Here is a 24378-nt window from a genome sequence, read left to right on the forward strand (position 1 = left end):
TTCTACCCCTTAAAGACGAAGCATCAGGATCCGAGAACACTTTTGTTGCACTAAAACACGGACTCCATCCACGTCTAATCTCCTACGGTTTCTCCACGGGCCATGTTTTTTTTAGCATTCGCTACTCAGTAATCTGGAGGGGGCCACAGTTCGATGGGGCCAACAGGGTAATCCCTACCGAAATTCGTGGCTACAACGCTAGCCTGCAGCTTTACACCAGAGAAGGCTACGCCTGTGCTCGCCTGTACATCAGAAAGTTGTTTATAGATTGGCAGGATACATTTCGCAACTCCTGGGTGGGATTCTACACCAGCAAACAAGATCAAGACAACGAGTATAAGCACTATCAGTGGGTGTCTGGGTTTGAGCAGGCTAGTGATGACGATGACGTCAACGAATATCTCGTTTATGAGTATCAGTCGTCTATGAGCATTGGTCCTGGGGTCCAAGCACGCTTTCTGTTTTCTAGAGAGAATGTTCCCATTCGCTTTTTCCTCAGCTGGTTTTCTGCCTCTGCATTAGCTCACACCATTCCTTGGGAGGAAGATTAGCTAATTATATTGGTAACGGATAGAGCAAAACTAACGTAAGCCTAAATCGACAGAAAATGACTGAAAGCCTAAACTGGAGTGAAACTGGCTTGTTCTGATGTAGCGAATTTCTCTTATTTTTTTGTTTTTGTTTAATAATGTTTCTGCGGTTTTATGATAATGAATACAAAAGCCATAAAGTTTTAAATATGGGTAGAATCAGTTAACTACAGAGGGTATTAATGAATTAGCTCCCTGGTGCACAGAAGGTGCCAACTGAATACACAGGAGAGTGCGTGAATACACAACAGTAGAGTAGAGTGCCTGAATACACAGCAAGCTTTTGTCAGTTTTGACATATAGGTATGGAGTGCTCTACCACTGAATTACAAGTGTTTATTATATCAAAAATAAATTCTAAATCAAAACAAAACTACATTTCTGATCACTAATTTGTAAAGTTTTGCACCGATCTCTTAGGCATATATGCATATCAACCTTTAGTTATGTGGTTGCTCATATGGGCATGCATTAACAATGCATGTTGTGCTCTGCTACAGTTTGTTTACAACCTTTAAAGAGGGAAACCTTTTGAGCCTCAAATTCATGTGCATGTCTTCATTACTGAGAACAAGAGGAATCTTTGGTATCACAAGCATGATAATTGGTATCACAATAATTGGTATCACAAGCATGATTTTACAATAATATCTAAATATATTATTGTAATATCATAATATCTAAAGGATAAACACATTTCACCAGTATCTTTCATTATATAATTTATTCACTTCATTATATATTTGAAAAAGGGTTTAATTCCAAGATCTGTCTCAGTATTAGTGTCTTGATGTTTGAAGCTGTTTTTATTCAGGCCTCATACAGCACTCAAATTGAAGAGAAGCCGGTTCTGTTTGAGTGATGTTACCAAGCTTGTGTAATCACTCAATCATGAGAGTATTAGCATTTATACGTTATCTACATGATTTAATTTTAAACCCCACTGGATAATGAAATATGTCAGAATATAGGATGCACATTTGCAGTTTAATATCTGTAACCAGCTCAAAATCTCTGGGTAGGCACAGGAGTATCAGGTCAGGCCAAATCCTACATCTGTTAACAGAAGTGTCTAAATACCAATGGTGGCACCTGAGCTGCCAACAAAAAAGATCAGAAACAGGCTCGGGTCCAATCATTTTGTTTCCTTTATGCTTCTGTCATGGCACACCCCTCTCTCCTAGACCCCTCCCCGTGTGTGTGTGTGTCTGCGTGTCCATCGTCACACCCCTGCTGTGTTAATTCTCCATGTCACACCTGTTTGTAGTTATGTTCCTTGTTAACACGTGTATTTAAATCCCTGTTGTTGTGCGGTCTGTTGTTGGTGTTTAACCCAGTGTATATCACGTGTCCTAAGTAAACACAAGTGTAGCTTAATGTAGAGAGTTGCTATATTGTTGCTGTTTCGTGAGTCTCGCGCTGTCCATCGCGCTGTTAGTTTCGTTTTTTGTCTGTCGTGTTAATAAAGACCTGTTTTGTTAAGGAGACTTGTCTCAGCATCCCACTCCCTCAACACGACCGTTACAGTTGCGGGACCGCAGTTTGAGTTTTATTTACTTTAGAAATGTGGCTCTAGTTCAACAGCAGCTCAGAGTGATGGAGCGGGTCACGTGTTCTCACCACACACTGTTTTATCTTTACGCGCATTTCTGACACCCTCTTTTACCAGTGAGAGAAAACTGGTCAAACATGTAAATGGAATATTGGTTATCTTCTATAATAATCTGAATAAAACATAAATAATTATGTTTAATAGAAATATAGGAATTTTAAAAAGAAATACATAGTCCCATACTTTAACATTTAGTTTTGAATCCTTTCCTTAGCTAAGGACTGAACTGTAAGGATTATTAAATACTGATTAACTGTGAGCTGAACAATATTGAAATTGGTGAAAATGTTGGAATCCAAGTTATCCAGCCTGGTGAAATCACTCATCAGACCAAAACACTTCTCTTCCTGAGTTCTCTGATGACCAGTGTGTGCTGAAATTAACCAGCTGGCCTTGGTATGTAAGACAATACTACAACAGCACAAGTTTGTCTGTTATCAATCATAGACAGAGTTGTAGTTAAAATTTTAAGTGACAATCAAGGCAGAATAGATGGCATGTACATCAGACTGCCTTATGAAGACAGCATCTGAGGTAGTGACTATGGCCTTGTTGGTACCTACAGGGATAGTGCATCACACCTGAGAGAAATCTGAGACTTTAGCATGTAATGATAATAGCAGACAGTCAGCTGATCATGTATGTGAAATCCTGGATGATGAACAAAGAATTTCAGATTTAAGAAAGTATATCCAGACATTCCAGGTTTGGCAAGGGTCAAGGGTCATGCAGGTTTTGCCATTGATAGTGAAGCCATCGGAATTTCACGGAGGGACAGATGCTCACAGAGCCCAAAGTTAAATCGACATCAGACAGGCATGTGCGAACCACATGGACAGGGGTACCAGAACAACACAGGACTGAACCTTTTTCGGGGAACACTTAATATACAGATATCTGCACAGGCCCAGGGTTTGATGAAGGCCATGGGGTCCAACTAATATTAGAGGTTATTGGCGTTGCTTCCTGCCTCTGAATTTGTGGTTCCTATGATGCTAGAACCACATGCATTTGTTTGTTTCTGTTTCGTCTAGTCTCTGCCCTGTGTCATGTTTTATTATCAGGTGACATGGGGCGGACTGGGCAAACTTCCTGGCAGATGGTGTGTTTGGTATAACAACCCTGCACGACAGCATGAGTGAAGATGTCAAATATTTATTACAGAACAAATTCCAATCTGGGGCAAACAGGGTTTTTTAGAGCCAGACAAAGGGCAGAGTAAAAAAAAAACAGTCCAGAATCCAGAATGCCAAAAGAGGGAGGAAAAAAGCACATGGATACATGGGTAATGTGTTAATGTAACACATGGATACATGGGTAATGTGTTAATGGAACACATGGACACATGGGTAATGTGTTAATGTAACACATGGGTACATGGGTAATGCGTTAATGGAACACATGGACACATGGGTAATGTGTTAATGGAACACATGGGTACATGGGTAATGCGTTAATGGAACACATGGACACATGGGTAATGTGTTAATGTAACACATGGGTACCATGGGTAATGTGTTAATGTAACACATGGATACATGGTAATGTGTTAATGTAACACATGGAGTACATGGGTAATGCGTTAATGTAACACATGGGTACATGGGTAATGTGTTAATGTAACACATGGGTACATGGGTAATGTGTTAATGTAACACATGGTACCACATGGGTAATGTGTTAATGTAACACATGGACACATGGGTAATGTGTTAATGGAACACATGGGTACATGGGTAATGTGTTAATGTAACACATGGGTACATGGGTAATGTGTTAATGTAACACATGGATACATGGGTAATGTGTTAATGTAACACATGGGTACATGGGTAATGTGTTAATGTAACACATGGGTACATGGGTAATGTGTTAATGTAACACATGGATACATGGGTAATGTGTTAATGGAACACATGGACACATGGGTAATGTGTTAATGGAACACATGGGTACATGGGTAGTGTGTTAATGGAACACATGGATACATGGGTAATGTGTTAATGGAACACATGGATACATGGGTAATGTGTTAATGGAACACATGGGTACATGGGTAATGTGTTAATGTAACCTATGGATACATGGGTAATGTGTTAATGTAACCTTTGGATACATGGGTAATGTGTTAATGTAACCTATGGATACATGGGTAATGTGTTAATGTAACCTATGGATACATGGGTAACGTGTTAATGTAACACATGGGTACATAGGTAATGTGTTAATGTAACACATGGGTACATGGGTAATGTGTTAATGGAACACATGGGTACATGGGTAATGTGTTACATTAACACATGGGTAACATGTTAACATTAATGTTACACATGGGTGACATGTTAAGGTTAATGTAACACATGGGTAACATGTTAAGGTTAATGTAACACATGGGTGACATGTTAAGGTTAATGTAACACATGGGTAACTTATTAACATTAATGTAACACAAGGATAATCTCTATGCCCAGTAAAGATTGGAGACAGAATATCTGGGCTGCAATTGTAGACCACAGCAAGCATGCATGCGCACACAACACAGTTAACTGCACAGCCTGGTGATCTAACAAACAGGACACAGTAAGGGAGATCCACCACTAGGCGAACCAGCTCCCAGACGCATTTATTCTTGATATGCCCCTCTGTTTCAAATTTCACATCAAACCAATCAGATTAGATTACAGTGCACATTCCAGATTTTAATTTAAGGGCATTTGCATACATCTAGGTTTCATCATGTTGAAATTACAACACTTTTTTATAGTCCCCCTCATTCCAGTGTACCGTAAGGTTTGGGATATAGCAGTGATTTGCACATTAAAGCAGTTGTGTTTAGTACTTTGCTGCATATTGCTCGCATGCCATGACTGCTTGAAGTCTGGCACTCATAGACATCAGCAGGTGCTGAGCATGCCGTCTACAAACCATTAAACTAGATCATCGGATCACACGCAATTCCATCAGATATGCCACTGGTTATTTTCAGATTACAGATTGCAATTTAGGTTTAGGCTGCTAAATAACTGTTCCTTTATTTAATAAACATAACAGGTAATCGGTATTACTTGTATTTGTACAATGCATTTTAAAGGAAAGTTTTTCTGTTTTCTTCTTTCCTTCCCATCCAATTTCCTTCCCATCCAATTTCCTTCCCTTTTGTCCTGTTTGCTTGACAGCTGCCGCTGAATGCAGTGCTCCTCGTCCTTCCCGTCTGCGGGGAGGGTTGGGTGCGAGGCTCCGACACGAAGGAGGTCACTCCAGTCCAGTTCATCTCCACCTATGGGCGGACGTGTGATGGTACCTGTGAAACCCGTGGAGAGAGCTACTCCTGGTGTTACACCACCACAGGCTGGGACTACTGCTCCCAAATGAAGAATGTGGATTAGGAAGGAAACGCTTGTCGGCGAGACCACCCCTGTGGGAAGTACGGAGGAGCTTACTACTGGTGCTACAGGGAGCCCGGAGGGTGGGGCTACTGTGGACGAGTGAAGCGTAAGAAACAGTTAGCTATAGCAGGACAGCTAAAAGGAAGTAGTTAATAAAATGCCTGACTGTATAGGTTTTCAGTCTATCCTTAAATATCCTTAAATAAAGATTGAGAATGTGTCTGAGTCTTGAACATTTACAGGTTATTCCATAGTGTGGGAACTTTGTAGGAAAAGGCTTTGCCCCCTGTGGTAGATTTTCTTATTCTTGGTACTAGTAAAGAACCTGCACCTTTTGATCTAAGCAGATGTAGTGGGTTGTTATGCAGCATGAGGTCTCTAAGGTACTGTGGGGCAAGACCATTCAGTGCTTTGTAAGTTATTAGAAGTATTTTATAATCAATATGAAATTTTACTGGGAGACAGTGTAAAGTATCTAAGATAGGAGTGATGGGATCACATTTTCTAGTTCTAGTAAGAACTCTGGCTCCTGCATTTTGAACTAGCTGAAGCTTGTTTAGGCACTTGGTAGTACAGCCTGATAGTAAGGCATTACAGTAGTCAATCTTGAAGTAATAAATGCATGGACTAGCTTTTCTGCAACAAGTGAGGAGAGCATGTTCCTAATCGAGAAACGCAGTCCTAGAAATACTGTTTCCATGAGCTTCGAATGAGAGACTGGGATCCATGATGTGTGTATTGTAGTAAAGTACACAGTTGGACACAGTTGTACTAAGGGCTGCACGTCTTGCTCTATTAATGATGCAGAACATCTGTGGCCTTGGCAGGACACAGCCCTGACCTCTGCCAGAAATCCAGTCTATAGGCAGGATGACAATTCAAATTTCTTCTATTTAGTTATTTTATATATTAAGCGGTTTATTTACTTGTTAGTTCTTTTATTTATTATTATAACTTACGTTCAGATCACATTTTAAGGTGTCATTCATAAAAAAATGTTTTAAAGGGTTTTCAGACTTGCAACTCTAAGACTTGTTCATCTTGCTGGCTTGTAATGTGGGATATTTCCTATGACGGTAATGGCGATGAAAGTTACTTGTGTTTAGCGTTTATTATTAGTGGGAGCAATACAGAATTCAGTGCTTCCTCTGGAGATTTTCGGTCATTTCAGATGTACTGCAGACTTGTCTTATTGAGAGACTGAAGATGTTTCCAGGTTACAGCTACAAACACAAACACTGAGGTTTTTCTAGAGCTTTGAAGAATGTAATTACAGATAAGGATGTTTCTGTCATATATTCACACACTACATCACAATTGCTAATGAGTAAAAGTTTGCATGACATGTGACTCATCCTGTGTTGGGATAGGTGTCAATCAAACTCAAAGGCACAAATGTCCATCTTCAAAGTAACAAGGCTTGTAAAGAGTTTGTATTTTTAAGAATAATTTATTGCCAGTAGTAAAGCGGTTAAGCTAGTGGCAGTATTAAAAACAAACAAACAAACAAAAAAACAACAACAAAAACAAAAGCCATAAACAAGACCGGAACATCACTCGGACATGAGCGCGGCCCTGGAAAAAAGCCTCGCGTCCGCGCTTCCTTGCGGCACGTAAATAAACCGTGTCCCGTTTTTTCCTGGTGAAAAGTACAACGAGGTTCTGAAGTTGCAGTTTACAACTGAGAAAAACAGAAAACCAAAATAAACATAAAGGAACGTCACAATAATACGCCGACGCCTAACAGAACCGGGGGTAAAATATGGACTGGGTGGGTCTTGTGTGCAACAAGACACAACTTTTTTTTTTTAATGGACTCGTACATATTTTTTCCTGATCTTTTTTTTTTTGAGAATGAAAACTGTTGTTAGTTTGTGCATTTTTTTGGGAAAATTAAAAATCATAAAATATCTACAAAACAAACCTATTAAACCTTTGAAATCAAATCTGTACATTGCCATTTACATTACAGATGAAAGATGAATTGTCAAAATAAAAGCGTGGTTTTTATCTATACAAATACAGACAGGTATCACTTTGAAATGTTGCTCTTTTCCAACCTGGAAAATGAAAGCGTGAATTACACGTCGATACGATTCTTCTGGACACTGTGTGCATAATGACAGTTACAGCAAATTCACACCATGTATGAATTACACTATCGCCCTCTGACTCCAGACTCCTGGTGGAATGAACTGGTCTGTCCAAATGTTCCCTCAAGCACGTCAGCAGCCAGACGAGGAACTTTGCTTGCGTGTCTTGAGTGTGTGTGTGTGTGTGTGTGTGTCTGCGTACCGTGTGCGATATCTTCCGTACAGCTTTTGTGTGTTTGTGTGTGTGTGTGTGTGTGTGTGCGCGTGTGTGTTATGCTCTGCTTGAGTCTCCTGCATAAGGGTTAATTTTCAGGCACTTCTATTTGTTCCCTATCGGATCCAGTGTTCAGACTTCAGTGTGCTGCTCTTTCTGGGCTGGCGTGCCGCGCGGTATGAGCAACTGCTGGAACTGTGCCCTGCCCACCTCCTCCTCCTCCTCCTCCTCCTCCTCTCCTCCGCTCTCGTAGTCGCTCATGAGCGCCTCCGACTCCTCGCAGCACGCCGACATGTCCGAGCAGGACGCCGTGGACGTGCACACCGACAGCGAGGCGTCGTCTGCCGCCGCCGGGGCGTCGAACCCGCGGCCGTATCCGCAGCGCCGGGGCCCGCCCGGGGAGGCGGTGGTGGAGGAGGCCAGGGTGTCGGTGGGGTTGCTCTGGGACTCGGCGTCCGACGGGTACTGGTGCTGTGGGAGGTAATGGTTGAGGGCGTAGAGCTGGGGGAGGGGCGGACGCTGGCGCCCCCCCGCCCCCCCGGGGCTGGAGGGGGCGGGGCCAAGGGCGCGGAGGGTGTTGTAGCGCCCGCCGGGCTCGGGCATGGGTGGGGGTGGGGGTAGGTCGTCATGGGTGGGGAAGTCGTCAGGCGGCAGGGGGAAATCGCTCTCAATGTCATACCCGCCGGGGTAGTAGTCCGTGTCCAGCAGGGCGGGGTCGTTGTAGAGAGTGGGCGGGGCCTCCACCACCTCGTATTGAGGGAACTCCTGGATTCCAGGAAGCTGAACGCTCGGCATCCAATCAGACGTGTCCCAGTGGTACCCTAAGAGACCAAACAAGAAATGTCAGTCATAACAGTGACACCAGAGCGATCTTTCAGAGACGGACAGCTTTCTTTAAATTACACACAATAACATTTTGGTGTAGAATTCATTTTCAGTTCTGCCTGGCCAATAAAAATATTTTGGTGTTTTTAAATGAATTTCATTCGAACGACGCGAACTGAAACTGAACTCCCACAGACCCTCTACACGACGGCAACGTCGCTGACATCATTAGCACTTCAGACAGCAGCATGCCACAGCAAAGTCACACGATCACGCGGACAACACAGAACCACTGGGTTACAACAAAAACACGCAAAAACACAGGTGCTAGTAACACTCGGGGTTCCATTTTCACAAATTTGTTCTAGAAAAATATTAACTTTGCATGGGATATAGATGTTTTTCAGTGGTGAAAATGACACAAGTAATGACAAATTCACACAACTCATAAAACACTTGGATATAACACTCTACTTGCTGTAGGCTTTTCAGGCTGGTTGCAAGACACCACTTTTTTACAGCTGGGACAAAAAAACGTTATATATTTTTCAAACAGTAACATAGAAAGTCAGTTTCACTAGTGCTGAAGAGATGAATATTTATGTAGCTTACAATGCACAGCATTGAGCTTAATTTTCACAACACGCTAATTGTTTAAATTAACATTAATGAGAAGAATGTTCCTTTAAAGATGCAGACTATGTACTGAAATGAAGATTTATCCCCTGCATGACCACTAGGGGGAGTGTGTGTGTGTGTGTTGTGTGTGTGTGTGTGTGTGTGTGTGTGTGTGTGTGTGTGTGTGTGTGTGTGTGTGTTTTGTCACGGCGCTGCGTGCATGCAGGGAGCAGTTAATACCAAAGGGATGGGAGACAACACTTCAGGCAAACAGAGGAAAGAGATTCACCTCTGGGGTTCTTGAGCTCGTGAGGCGGGGACGACTCTTTAGACAACGCAAACAGTAGAGAAACGAGAGAGAAAACGTCAGATACCAAGACTTACACTGGGAGAGAGAGAGTGAGACATGGAGAGAGAGAGAGAGAGAGAGAGAGAGAGAGGACACCATGAAAACACGCCCATGCCCCATGTTTAAACAGACACGTCGTCTCGCGCGGGTCCCGTCGCTTGTGGGACCGGGCTGAAGGGGGTCGCGGGGTCATGGACGGGTGCTGCGATGACATCAGAGCCCCCCGCAACATCACCATTTCTGATGTGCGACCGACTGTGACATCACCATTTCTGATTGGCAAATCGCAAGAAGACGGTGTTCACAAATGCTCTATGGTTTGTTTGTATTTTGAGACACGTGGCTGGCTAAAGACAAGGCATCCGTGTGGGACATTACACCCAACCCTCCCTCCCCACATTTAAAAACAGACCACCACACAGAAAGGAGCACAGGCGGCAGGTAGGTGCAGAGGCGAGCAGGGAGTTACCACGGTACCTTCTGCCTCCACCGAGCCAGCCCAAACACTGACCAGGCGGATCACTGTCACGAGAGAGGCTTGGGGGAGCGGCTGGGGCAGTCAAGACGAGAGAGAGAGAGCTGACGTTAGTGCGGGGACGTCTGATGAGGCTAAAGTAGAATGAAGGTGGTAGGGAGGAGGGCGGGGACCCCACTAGGGGGTACAGAGGAAAGGCTGATTTTATGGGGCGGACGCCGAAGACGTGAAAAAGGACGTCTGGGCCACCGTCTCCTGAGTGCAGCCTGGTGTGAGTGTCATCGCGACGAGAGGGCGTGAGTGCGGCGCAGAGGGCCATGTGATGACAACGACTGTGTTGCAAGGGCTTCTGGGAAAAGCAACCCCCGCCCGCCCGCCACCCACAGCCAGCTTGGCCCTTGGGACTGCGCGGTGTTACTGTGGCTATGGACACCTGTTTGTGGAAGTGGAGGACACGGATGGACTGATTTGGGGACATACAGAGACACAACGCAGGGACTCCACTGAAATGCTCCTGAAATGTGTCTCGTCCCTCCCACCCTGGACGCCGGGGACGCGCCACGGTGGAGGTGGGATGATCGTGCATGATGACGCAGGGAAGTGCACGCACAAACACACACACACCAGCGAGGACACCACGGAAACGGCCGGGACGCCCGCTGCCCCGTGGACGGAAGGAAAGATCGTGAGAGTTCTCAAGGATGAGAGAGAGAAGGCGGGCCCGGGTGGGCGGGGCTAGGGCGAAGGAGGCGTTCTGGCTCCAGGCAGAAACAGGAAAAAGGGGGGTTTGGCAGTGCAGGAGGCGTGGCCACCCAGGACCAGAGCTGGGCCAGCAATGATGGCAAAAGAGGCGAAGATCAGTGGCTTAGAAGGTCAAAGGTGAACATGACTGATGGTGCAGACTGAGACGGCCTTCTGCTACCCTTGTTTGATGCTCTTGGCTGAGCTGTTAAACAGCCTGTAAGAGCTTTGACTACACACACACACACACACACAGACAATAAGCAGACACTCATAAATGTGGACATACCCACATTCACCCAAACAGACATGCTCGCAGAAAAAAAAGTGAGTTGAATCGGAGATTCACCAGAGAGAGCTAGGATCTAGAGAGTAGAGATGGGGCAGTCATACGATCAGTCATGTCTTCGTCTTAAGCTTCTGACCAACAGGGAGCGCTGGTGCTGTCTTTCGGGAAAAAAGGTGAAGCTAAGAACGACGACAGAAGGGGACGCCTTTCTCATTTTTTCATGCGTTGAGAAATCTCGTCGGCCGATGCCTTCCTTCCCCCGGCAGCTGTGGGGACTTACGAGCAGGCTGGTGTTTAGCTAAAACCGCGCTCTGGGTCTTTGGAGCGATTTGATCCAGATTGGCGCTGCAGTCCCAGCAGGCAAAAGAAGGTGGAGAGAGAGAGAGACGGTGAGTGACAGCAGAAGCGGAACATCACCCCCAATCCGGAAGCCCCTGTTACAGAGGGAGAGAGAGAGCGAGAGAGAGAGAAAGAGAGAGGGAGGGAGGGAGGGAGGGAGAGAGGGTAAGAAGGCAGACAGGGGATCAGTGTCGTCGGCTCACCAACAATGCCGCCACTACAGTGGTGTAACTGAGACAACGGGACACACTGCGCACCACAGAGGAGGTCTAACGCTCTTGGGCTGCAAGTGGATACTACAGATTAAGTGCAAAATCCCACTCAAAATCCCCCATCAAAATAATTTACTACATATTTACTACAAGAGGCCGTCAGGGAACTTTGGGATTGAATCCAACATCTGCAGGACTAATGCTCGAATTCTCCAGTTACAGTCAAGATGACTAAGGTTCTGGTTCTGGTTCTGGTGGTTTAACTGGCCACGGTTCAGAACATTATCATCGGATACACTCAAGCATCCGGACAGACCCACCACAGCGTGCGCCTGGCTGGAGGCGGACGAAGGGAATTGGTCCGTGATTATTCCGATCTGACGTGGCGCGGCGGGGTAACGTACCGTTGTCGTCGCAGGACTCAGACTGGAAGGAGCTGAGCGACTGCACCTCGGACATGCTCCCCCTGGTGGCGAAGTGCGGGCACGCGTTGTCGTCTGCAGCCTTCTTGCCCAGGCATGGGTCCAGGTCTACGACTTTAGCTGCGGGTCAGAGCGAGGGAGGACAGTCTTAGCACACGTGAGTGTGGAGTCAGAGTGAGATGTTTTGCCACAGGCCCCCGCGAGAGTCAAGTCAGAGTGAGATGTATTAGCACAGGCACACGTGAGTGTGGAGTCAGAGTGAGATGTTTTGCCACAGGCCCCCGTGAGAGTCAAGTCAGAGTGAGATGTATTAGCACAGGCACACGTGAGTGTGGAGTCAGAGTGAGATGTTTTGCCACAGGCCCCCGTGAGAGTCAAGTCAGAGTGAGATGTATTAGCACAGGCACACATGAGTTCCACAGCTGAGGGCTAAGTAGAGGAATCTCTATAGCAAAAAAATCTGGAACATTCAGGCAGTTTATATGAAATTCAGCTGTGTTTAAAAACATAGGAAGCTCAATTTCTGTGAAAAGCCCATAATTACATTAATCACTTCGCCTCTGTCTTTTCTCCTCTCAAACCTTCTATAAGCTCACTGCTATATGTAGCTCTAAAACACCGGCCATTAAACATTATTTACACGTATGAATCCTATACAGGAAGAATGAGAATGGAAGTAGTTACTGGAAGCATTTGCTTCTCAATTCTCAAATTAATTAGAGAATTAACATTTAGAAATACTTGTTGCAAAGAAAAAGTGATCCCATGATAAACACGATGAAATCTAGAAACGTGGCATATCCCGGACCAGGTGTGTGGACAGTCCTGCCGCGCCACTGCTCCACGGCCCCTCCCTGCCCGTACCATCATAATCGTAGTCCCAGCTGGGTTTCTGGATGGAGTCGCTGTCGGACACGGAATTGGAGGGCGGGGGCGGGGGCAGGTTGGGTGCCACGCTGCAGACGGCCACGGTCTTCCGGTGTCCGTGCGCCGCGTCTGGGTTGAACGTGCTGAACTCGGGGTGCTCAGGGATGGCCGAGCCCTCGAACGAGTTGCGGTCCAGGTTGTTGCGCGAGTCGCTGGGGATGCTGGGGGTATAGGAGATGGGCCGCACGGGCACCTGGGGCGGCACGTCCGAGTACATGCCCCGCCCGGTCTTGGCGTCGAAGTAGGGCGGGCGCTGGAGGAATGGGGGCGGGCCACCGACGCCGAGCACGCCTCCTCTCGGGGCTCCGCCCACCACCCCGCCCCCGTCCGATTTGGAGCGGCTACGGCGGCGGCGGCACGCCCGCTTGCGCACGGCAACGAAGAGCAGGACGAGCAGGAAGATGGCGGCGAGGAACACGACGATGCCGACCACTTCCTCCAGGCCGATGTTCCAGGAGGTGGAGACGAAGTGGTTGTGCAGCTCGCCGTGGAGTTCGCAGCGGCGCCCCCCGAAGCCCAGAGAGCAGTTGCAGCTGAACGAGCCATACGTGTTGTGGCACTGCCCACCGTTATTGCACGGGTTACGCGCACACTCGTCCACGTCGCTCAGGCACCTGGCATACACACGCACGCACGCACAAACACACACACACACACACACACACACAAAAGAATTAGATTGGTGTAGGCAGTGATTCCAAAAATATACTCACATAAACACAAAACAGATAAGTGCACAACTTCAATCTCAGCACAAATACGAAAATGCACACATGTGCGTGCACGCACACGCACGCACGCACACACACACGCACACACACACACACGCACACACACATCTGCTCATGTCATGCCCAGCTACGAGGTGAGGTGTGCGTGGTTATACCTGTCTCCTTGGAAACCGGGCTCACACTCACACACAGGGCCGTCGAGACTGTCAATGCACCTGCCGCTGTTCTTGCAGGGGTTCTCCGTGCAGTATGGACCCAGCTGACATCTACACACACACACACACACACACACACACACACACACACACACACACACGTGCACACGCACACATGCAGACACACACACACACACACACATATGTGCACACGCACACACACACACACACACACACACACACACACACACACACACACACACACACGTGCACACGCACACACGCAGACACACACAGAAGGGATCAGAGACAAGAACAGAGTATCCTGCGCTAAACTGTGTGCGTGTGCGCATGTGCATGTGTGGGAGAGTGTGTGTGTGTGTGTGTGTTTGTGTGCGCATGTGTGAAGAGCTGTGTGCCTGTATGCACATGAGCACAGTTGTGTGTGTGTGTGTGTGTGTGTGTGTCTGTGTGTGCGTGAATACATAGGTGCTCATTTGTATATTTGTGTGAATAGGCAAACATTTGTATGTATGTGAGCACAGTGCATGTGCGTGCGTGTGTGTGTGTACGTGTGTGCGTGCGTGTGTACGCACGCGTGTGTGTACTCTCACCGCTGGCCGGAGTACTGTCCACGGCACTGGCAGTAGAAGCTGTCAGCGCGCGGCATGCAAGTGCCCCCATACAGGCAGGGGTTGGAGGAGCAGGGGCTGATGGGTAACTCGCAGTGTGAGCCCATGAACAGCGAGCTGCACTTGCAGAAGTAACCTACGGCAAGAGCATGGGGACATTGAGCTCAAGCTAACACACACACACACACACACACACACACACACACTCTCTGGGTACAGGGATACACGTACCTCCGTCAGGCAGCTCGGCGCAGGTGCCGCCATTGGTGCAGGGGTCAGCGGCGTCGCACGCTGGCACAGGGGGCAGGACTCTGCATCCTAACTCCGCCCCCACCATCTCCTCCAGGACGGAGCGTTCCACGTGGGCCGGGGGTCCGAGCGGCAGCTCGCGCCCGTTCAGCACCACCCCACCCAGGCAGCCGCGCAGGCCGCCGGTGACGGGTGGGCGTCCAGGCCCGCCCCCCGGCCCAACCCGCACCAGGCCCCCGAAGAAGACGCTGGTGTCCAGGTTGAGCGTGCGCAGCGTCCCCGGCGCCCGCCCCGACGCGGCGTGAGTGCCGTCCAGTAGCAGGCGGGCGTGGTTCCCATCCACCTCCAGGGACACGGCGTGCCACTCGCCGTCGCTCACCGGCGGGCTGTGCACGGACACCACCCCAGGGCCGCTGCCGCAGTCGAACTTGTACTGCAGGCGCCCATTCACAATCTGCAGGGCCAAAAGAAGCAACGTGATACTTCAATGTGACACTTTATGCCGAAGAAACATTCAGTGCCTGTTAACCAATCGGATACCTGTTCCCTACACAGTTTTAATTACTCAACAGAGCTTATGGTTTATAGACTTCTGTTTTTTATGAAACGTGAAACATTTTACAGCTGCGGGTTAACGCAATGAGACTAATTCTCTGTCCCGGCTCCCGGATGGTGGAACGAACTCCCGCTGGCCGTCCGGACATCAGAGTCCCTTTCCGTCTTCAAACGCAGACTGAATACCGATCTATTCGTGGAATATTTAAGTGACCACTGATCTTGCACCTATGTTGACTAAGTGAAACTTTAGTCCTTACTGTAGTCCTTATTGTTTTAGATTGTTGTCTATTATTGAGTTTATATGTGTTTTGCACTTCTAGGCAGCAGTATTGATCCCTGTATTACAACGGTATTCTAGTTCATTGGTATCTTGGAGTCTAACCTACTGTACTGTACTAGGATTAGCACTTTTGTAAGTCGCTCTGCATAAGAGCGTCTGCCAAATGCCGTAAATGTGATGTAATGTCATTTCTCACAACCCCGATGCCACGCTGCCCGCCAAGGTTTGAAGCCAAAACCCCACGTGACCCGATGCTTCTAGAAGCGGGCTGCCAGCCCGTAAGTGTGAGACAGCGCCAAACGCAACGAAGGTTTGGGTTCTGGAGTGAATGGTACAGCACGGATGGATATACACCGTCAGGACCTGAAACTGGGCCAGACGGTGGTGAGGAAGACAGTAAAAGAGAAATCCTTCACAGCAGGACCTGTGTGAGTGTGTGTGTGTGTGTGTGTGTGTGTGTGTGTGGAGCATGGAGCGAGATGTGCGTGTTGCTTTGGGCTGAAGCACAATTCTGTAATGAAGATATAATAACACACAGCAGACAGAGAGTCTGGCGTCTAACACTTATACGTTCTCTCTCTGTTTTTCTTTCTCACACACACATTCTTCCTCTCTTGCTCACTCTCTCATGCATTCTGTGTGTGTGTGTGTGTGTGTGTGTGTGTCTCTCTCTTTCTCGCGGTCTATCAGTGCCAGCGAGGAATCCGGGAGAAATGGCTCACCGTGTCACTCCCACCACTAAAAAAAGGCTGGCGTGTGTTCCGTGTGGGAGTGAGATGTAAAGTATTCTCTGAAGGGGCCCCGCGTGGAGTATGCGATGGACAGAGCGTGGGAGAGAAGAAAAAACAAGTGGACAGAGAAAGGGAGGGAGAGAGAGAGCGAGCGAGAGATGAAGAGAAGTGCCGATACAGAAAGTGCCCACTTTTAAGTACCCGCGCTGGAGGTGTGTGTGTATGTGTGTATGTGTGCATGTGTGTGTGTGTGTATGTGTGTATGCGTGTATGTGTGTGTGCGAGTGTGTGCATGTGTGCGTGCGTGGGTGTGTGTGTGTGTTTGTGTGTGTGTGAGTGTGTGCGTGTGTGCGAGTGTGTGCATGTGTGCGTGTGTGTGTGTGTGTGTGTTTGTGTGTGTGTGTGTGTGTGTGTGTGTGTGAGTGTGTGCGAGTGTGTGCATGTGTGCGTGCGTGGGTGTGTGTGTGTTTGTGTGTGTGTGTGTGTGTGTGAGTGTGTGCGTGTGTGCGAGTGTGTGCATGTGTGCGTGGGTGTGTGTGTGTGTGTGAGTGTGTGCGTGTGTGCGAGTGTGTGCATGTGTGGGTGGGTGGGTGTGTGTGTGTGTGTGTGTGTGTGAGTGTGTGCATGTGTGCGAGTCTGTGCATGTGTGCGTGCGTGGGGGTGTGTGTGTGTGCGTGTATGTGTGTATGCGTGTGTGTGTGTGTGTGTTTGTGTGTGTGTGTGTGTGTGTGTGTGTGTGTGTGTGTGTGTGTGGGTGTGTGTGTGTGTGTGTGTACATACGCACGTGTGTGTGTGTGCTCACCTCCAGGATGCTGTAGTCTGTGCCCTTGGCGTACATGAGAGTGGCGTGAGTGGAGAAAGTGCGCAGTCTGAGGAAGAGTTTCAGCTCCTCCTTATTGTCATTCTCCATCAGCCTGTAGCGCACGTAGCCACGGCCACTGAACGTCAACGCCTGGCCTTCTGAGGGAGGGAGAGAGAGAGAGAGAGAGAGAGAGAGAGAGAGAGGGAGAGAGAGAGAGAGAGAGAGAGAGAGAGAGAGAGTGTATTGTTATATATCCCCAAATCCCGATCACATGCTCAGCGATATGTGTGTGACACTGAATGTGTACGCACGCGGCGGGTGTCTCTACCTGAACACTGTCTGGATTTCTCATCAGAGCACACACAGCTGAATTTGGTGTGTGTGGGGTCTTCCACACACTCTGTGCCCACAGGACATTGGTTCTCCTCGCATAGTGTGTTCAGGACTGAGCATTCGGCACCTGAACACACACACACACACACACACACAGACAGGTCTGCTTATTTTGCCATGCTTGTGCACTGCTCCCTCTACTGGTGAAAACTGTAGCTGCAAATTACAGAGACCAGGACAACCCACGCTGACTCAGAGCCTCTATCACAGTCAGAGCTGCGACGGAAAGACTTATACTTAAGTATTTATGATTTAATTAAGTATTATTATTTAAATGACTTACAGTATCTATAAGTATTTATTATTTAAATGATCTATAAGTAAGTATTATTTAAATATTCTTACCCTTGCAAAGGCAGGTGGCCGTACGCACGTGACGCGGCGTGACGTAGCTCACCCTGGCCGTGCTGTACGTCGCCACGGCGCCCGTCTCCAGGACGACCGTCTCCCTGCAGAAGCTGACCGGGCAGTCGAGGCCGGCGCACAGCATGTGGGGCACATGGGCAAGGCGCACGCCTGTCATCTCCTCGACGACAGCGGCCGAGGCGTTGAGCTTGCGCTGGAGGGCGTGACCGGGATGGTAAGCATCACCAGAGCCGCCGCCCTTCTCCACGGCCAGCAGCACGTCTAGATCGCCGGGGGCGTCAGCGGCTGGCTGCAGGCTGAGCAGGTGCACATCGGCGCGCCGCGCGCCCGCCGAGCTGCGCAGCGCCCGGAGGAAGTTGCGCCAGTGGTCGGCGAGGAAGTCCTCGGGCGCCATGGCGACAAAGCGCACAGCCACGGCTGCGGCCAGGGCGCCGGGACCTGCCCGCCGCACGTGCACGCTCACGCGCGCGGCCGAGACAAAGCGGCCATCCGTCACCGTGGCATTGAGTGAGTACTGGCCGGCGTCCAGGGCGCCACGCGCCACCAAGCGCCCGTCAGTGGGCGAGACGGAGAAGGGGCTGGGTCCCGCGACGGAAGGGCCCGGGCTGGCACCGCCGGCCAGAGGTGCCAGGCCGTAGGTGAGCGTGTCGTACACGTCCTGGTCAGTGGCGTGGATCTTGCCCAGCACGCCGCCACCATACTCGTCTGTCGCCGTGGTGACATAGACATCGAGGGGGAGGATGACCGGCGGGTGGATGCTCTCCTCGATCAGGTGCACGGTCACGAATGCTGTGGACACCAGCGGGGGACGTCCGCTGTCCGACACCTGAGGAACAGCCACAGACAAATCTGATTCACAAGTCAGAATCAACACAGAATCACTTAAGCGAATAAAGGATTCGAGTCGGTAAACTGAACCTTTTCAGCGAATTCCCTTGAACTAAAGTTCAGATCCTCTACATGGCCCGAAGTGTAATCAAAGTATTGACTATTCTCAGATTTGGCATGGTCTCTGACTCAGCAGGTTAAACTAGAGAGCTTTATCTGAGCTCAGATTTCTAGCTGACGTTTCATTTTCCCACCAGCAGGGGGAGCATGAGCCTCTGCTGCTCAGATGAGAGCATGGCCAGAGCGGCTGGACCACAAGTAACAGCAATAACACACAAAAACCCCACAAGATCACAGTAACACAAGAACACAGTAACACAGTAACACAAGAACACAAGAACACAACACGATCACAGTAACACAAGATCACAGTAACACAAGAACACAAGAATAGTAACACAAGAACACAACACGATCACAGTAACACAAGAACACAGTAACACAAGAACACAACACAAGAACAGTAACACAAATACACAATAATACACTAACACAAAAACACAGTAACAAAACACGGTAACACAAAAACCACAATAACAATAATGTTTATGATGCTTGAGTCTTTCCAAATGTAAAAACATTTTTTTAAGTTTCTTGAAAGAATATCAACTATAATATGTATTCTCTCTCTCTCTCTCTCTCTCTCTCTCTCTCTCTCTCTCTCTCTCTCTTTCTCTCTCTCTCTCCCCCCCTTTCTTTTACCTGGATCTGTAGGAGGTAGTGCTCCCTGGTCTGGCGGCTCAGCGTCGCTGCGGAGACCAACATGCCCTGTGGCGTGATGTGGAAGGCGTGGCCATCGTCACCGCCGACGATGGAGAAGAAGAAGGGCGGGCCATTGTGGGAGGCGTCGCCGTCTGACACTGTCAGCTGGAGAATGCTGGTGCTGATTGGCTGGTGCTCCTGCAGCGCGGCAGTAACATCATTATCATTCGAAGTTATACTTCTATAGAACTGTGAACAATATTACTAATATTACAATATTTTATTATTATTATTATATTACTAATATTACAATATTACTAATATATGTGTGTGTGTACCATTTCTGATCCTTCACACGTTGTTATTCTGTGTGGTGTGTGTGTGTGTGTGTGTGTGTATGTGTGTGGTGTGTGTGTGTGTGTGTGTGTGTGTGTGTGTGTGTGTGTGTGTGTGTGTGTGTGTGTGTGTGTGTTAAAACTCTGACCTGAATGATGACACTGTAGTTACTCTGGGAGAAGATGGGAGGATTGTCATTGATGTCCGACACGTCGATGTTTATAGTTGCGGTGCCAGATCTGACTGGAATTCCACCATCAGACGCCATCACAGTCAGAGTGTAACCAGACGTCTGTACAACAGAAAACACAGTCAGAGTGTAACCAGATGTCCATTTGTGTGTGTGTGTGTGCAAGAGACGTATACTACAGTACCTTCTCTCTGTCCAGCTGGCGGGCCACCTTGACCTCTCCTTTCAGGGGGTCAAGGGTGAACGGACTGCCATGGTTGCCACTAACGATGGAGTAGCGCACCTGGTTATTGGATGGTCCATCTGAATCATCAGCTATGACCTGTTAATACACACACACACACACACACACACACACTCACGGTTTATTAAGTCTGCTGGGGATTCAGGTGTTCCAGCCTGTATATTCTGACCTAGGTCCTGAAAAAATCGAATAAGCAAAACGGCAAGAGAGAAGTTCAGAACTCTGAATGTGTGTGTGGGTATGTGTGTGTGTGTGTGCGTGTGTATACATGTTACAATGTCGTCCATCAAATCTACATTTTCTGAAAGAAAGAAAAATGAGCAAGGAGTCAGAGAAAGAGAGAGAGAGAGAGAGAGAGAGAGAGAGAGTGAGAGAGAGAGACGCAGCGAGAGGTCAGAGGTGAGAGGGCGGACACTCACGGTCAGCACGGTCCTGCCTGGTTCCGCGTCCTCGCTGACCACGGCCGAGTAGACGGCCTGACCGAACATCGGGCTATTGTCGTTGACATCGGTCACGTTGATGTTGATGGTGGCCGTGTCGCTGAGCGGTGGGGAACCGCCATCCGATGCCTCCACTGTCAGGTAGAACTCGCGCGACGATTCATAGTCCAGCGGCTCGATCACAAAGATGCCGCCTGCCGGGAGGAGAGAGAGAACGACAGCGGCATTCGACGTGCATGACTCCTCAAGGAAGTGACTTGAAATAGTGGTTCTATCCAAATATCGAAAGATATCGAAAAATATTGAAATATAGAGACGTTGTCAAGCAGAAAAGAATCGTCCGATAATCCAGAACCGATAATATCGTGCGTCCCTGAACACTCAAGGAGTCGGCTTACCGGTGTGGGCGTCGATGCTGAATGCCCCTCGCTCGTTGCCGCCGACGATGGTGTAGGAGATGTGGGCGTCAGCGTCTCGGCTGGCTGCGTGCACGCGCAGCGCCTGGGTTCCCATGGCGACGTCCTCAGCGAGGGCGACGGCATAGTCATGCCGCTGGAAGACCGGTGGGTCATCGTTGATGTCCAGCACGGAGACAGCCACGGCGCAGGTGGTGGAGAGGCGGCGGGGCGAGCCACGGTCCATGACCCGCGCCCGTAGCGCGTAGGAGGGGCGGAGCTCGCGGTCCAGGGGAGTGGCCAGGCGCAGGACGCCCGTGCGCTCGTCGATGGAGAACACGCCGTCGGCCGAGTCCAGCAGTGAGTAGAAGAGCTCAGCGTTGGGACCTGGGGGACCCATCAAAGTTTCGGAACTAGTAAGCCAGCGGCCTTCTTCACGCTGGGATAATGAGGCCATTATTTAGCATCGATTTCAGCGCCGTGGCAACACAAACACTTATTCCATATTCACATCGATCCACGTGCAGAACCCGTCACAAACACTAACGCGGCTGGTTACGGTCGGGTTCAGGGACGATGACCGGAACACGGAGACGCAGCACGTCCAAGGGACACAGTGGAGATGAGTGCAGAAACACACACACTAACATACACACACACACACTCATATACAGTGGAGATGAGTGGAGAGATACACACTTGTAGTGGAGGTGGGTGGATAGATAGACACACACACACACACACACACATACACACAGTGGAGCTGGGTGGACAGATTTTTGTCATAGAAAATACATGCAAACAACTTTTAGGGAAACGTGAAAATAACACAAATGGCTCACAACACACACACACACACACACACACACACACACACACACACACACACACACACACACAAACACACAGCATCCTTGCTGAACTCCCGCCTAAACCTCTCTCTTCGCTGTGCTTTGATGTCGCTGCTCTTTGATGTTAAACAAAAGAGCGAGCCTGATGAGACTCTGCCGCCCCCTCCACCATCTCCGCAGCGGCGTCCCCTGTGACGTCAGTGCTGTGACAAGTCCTGCCAGGCTGGCGAGCGGTCCCAAGCCACCTGGAGCATTGGACGGCGGGATCCGGGAGGAGGGCTTACCCGTGTCCAGGTCGTCGGCGTGCAGCTGGGCCACGGGCGTGTGGATCTCCGTGTTCTCAAACACAGTGACGGCGTAGGGGTCAGAGGTGAACTGTGGTGCGTTGTCGTTGACGTCCTCCACCGTGATCTCCACGTCCGCCTCGCAGTGGCGGCCTCCACCGTCCACGGCCCGCACCTTCAGCCTGAGCAGCTCCTCTTCCTCGCGGTCCAGCGGGAGGTGAGTCTTCAGCTCACCTTGAAGGACACACACACACACACACACACACACCTAGGGTCAGATCTCACCAACATACTTATCTTCACTTTTCTATGTACATACCGTGTGTGTGGGTGCGTGCGTGTGTGTGTGTGTGGGTGCGTGAGTGTGTGTGGGTGCGTGAGTGTGTGTGTGCAAGCGTGCGTGTGTGTATGTCTGCGTGTGTGTGTGAGCGTGTGTGTGTATGTGTGTGTGTATGTGTGCGTGAGTGCATGTGTGTGCGTGTGCGTGTGTGTGTGCCTGTGTGTGTGTGTGCTCATGGGTGTGTGTGTGCGTGTGAGTGTGCGTGGCTGTGTGTGTGCGTGTGTGAGCGTGTGTGTGTGCGTGTGTGTGTGTGTGTGTGTGCGTGGCTGTGTGTGTGCATGCGTGTGCATGCGCGCGTGTGTGTGTGAGCGTGTGTGCGCATGTGTGTGTGTGTGTGTGTGTGCGTGGCTGTGTGTGTGTGCGCGTGTGTGTGGCTGTGTGTGTGCATGCGTGTGCATGTGCGTGTGTGTGTGTGAGCGTGTGTGTGTGTATGTGTGTGTGCATGTGTGTGTGTGTGTGTGTGTGTGTGTGTGTGTGTGCAAGACTAGGCCACTTGTTCAGGCATTCAACTTTCACTCACTGCTGATGGAAGACAAGCAGCACTGCAGTCGAATGCAAAACGCGATTCAATTCCAGACAAACTCATTTCACCGTGCATGCGGCGGAACTGGCCGTAAACAACCCCACCACCACCCCCGCAACACCACCCCACCCCGTCTCCCTCCGCCAAACGCATTACTATTACGTCCCTATCCGTCTCCCGGTCGGCGGGAGCCTCTGTAATGCGGCCGATCCTGGCGCACTCCCCCACACAGCCAGCAGGTGGCGGTGTGGTGACGCGTCTGCTAGTGTGCGGGAGGAAAAATGCTGGTGTCTGTCTGAGGAGGAGAGAGGGAAAGTACCGAAAACCGGAGTGACGGATGGAAAGAGAGAAAAGAGGGAAAGGGAGGGGAGAGCCCAGAGCTACGAGAGAAGAGAGAGAGAGAGAGAGAGAGAGAGAGAGAGAGAGAGAGAAGGAGTGAAAGAGAGGGAGTGAGAGAGGGGAGTGAGAGAGAAGGAGTGAGAGAGAGGGAGAGAGAGAGAGAAGGAGTGAGAGAAAGAAGGAGTGAGAGAGGGGGAGTGAGAGAGAGAAGGAGTGAGAGTGAGGGAGGGAGAGAGAGGGAGTGAGAGAGGGAGTGAGAGAGAGAAGGAGTGAGAGAGGGAGTGAGAGAGAAGGAGTGAGAGAGAGGGAGAGAGAGAGGGAGTGAGAGAGAGAGGCGAGTGAGAGAGAGGAGTGAGAGAGAGGGAGTGAGAGGGAGTGAGAGAGGGAGTGAGAGAGAGAAGGAGTGAGAGAGGGAGTTAGAGAAGGAGTGAGAGAGGGAGTGAGAGAGAAGGAGTGAAAGAGAGGGAGTGAGAGAGAGGGAGTGAGAGAGAAGGAGTGAGAGAGAAGGAGTGAGAGAGAGAGGCGAGTGAGAGAGAGAGAGAGAGTGAGAGAGAGAGGGAGTGAGAGAGGGGGAGTGAGAGAGAAGGAGTGAGAGAGAAGGAGTGAGAGAGAGAGGGAGTGAGAGAGAAGGAGTGAGAGTGAGAGGGAGGGAGTGAGAGAGGAGTGAGAGAGAAGGAGTGAGGGAGAGAAGGAGTGAGAGAGAGAGGGCGTGAGAGAGAAGGAGTGAGAGTGAGAGGGAGGGAGTGAGAGAGGAGTGAGAGAGAAGGAGTGAGAGAAAGAAGGAGTGAGAGAGAGGGAGTGAGAGAGAGAGGGAGTGAGAAAAGGGGGCCCTCTGCTGGCGTCGCTAGCGTGCAGTA

The 24378-nt window shown here is 49.4% G+C and overlaps 1 protein-coding gene across 7 annotated transcripts in view; it reads right to left on the reverse strand.

The window, feature by feature from the left end:
* Nucleotides 1-7018: 7018 nt before the first annotated feature.
* fat1a (FAT atypical cadherin 1a) overlaps nucleotides 7019-24378 on the reverse strand; it is a 66928-nt gene continuing 49568 nt past the window's right edge. For 3 of the 7 annotated variants that reach the window (XM_035529867.1, XM_035529863.1, XM_035529864.1), the window contains 16 exons: nucleotides 22320-22553; nucleotides 21188-21571; nucleotides 20769-20983; nucleotides 20290-20427; nucleotides 20064-20207; nucleotides 19580-19777; nucleotides 17969-18815; nucleotides 17559-17690; nucleotides 17231-17388; nucleotides 14842-15313; nucleotides 14593-14746; nucleotides 13979-14089; nucleotides 13030-13706; nucleotides 12148-12285; nucleotides 9628-9663; nucleotides 7019-8716 (listed from right to left, as the gene is read on the reverse strand). In XM_035529867.1, the coding sequence (XP_035385760.1) occupies nucleotides 8028-8716; nucleotides 9628-9663; nucleotides 12148-12285; nucleotides 13030-13706; nucleotides 13979-14089; nucleotides 14593-14746; nucleotides 14842-15313; nucleotides 17231-17388; nucleotides 17559-17690; nucleotides 17969-18815; nucleotides 19580-19777; nucleotides 20064-20207; nucleotides 20290-20427; nucleotides 20769-20983; nucleotides 21188-21571; nucleotides 22320-22553 (4727 nt within the window). In that variant the 3' untranslated portion in view covers nucleotides 7019-8027. Of the gene's footprint in view, nucleotides 8717-9627; nucleotides 9664-11472; nucleotides 11538-12147; nucleotides 12286-13029; nucleotides 13707-13978; nucleotides 14090-14592; nucleotides 14747-14841; nucleotides 15314-17230; nucleotides 17389-17558; nucleotides 17691-17968; nucleotides 18816-19579; nucleotides 19778-20063; nucleotides 20208-20289; nucleotides 20428-20768; nucleotides 20984-21187; nucleotides 21572-22319; nucleotides 22554-24378 lie in introns of all 7 variants that reach the window. The other 4 variants (XM_035529868.1, XM_035529866.1, XR_004776475.1 and 1 more) reach the window with 3 other exon arrangements.

This window comes from Electrophorus electricus, chromosome 9, assembly GCF_013358815.1.
Source record: "Electrophorus electricus isolate fEleEle1 chromosome 9, fEleEle1.pri, whole genome shotgun sequence".
Lineage (NCBI taxonomy): Eukaryota > Metazoa > Chordata > Actinopteri > Gymnotiformes > Gymnotidae > Electrophorus > Electrophorus electricus.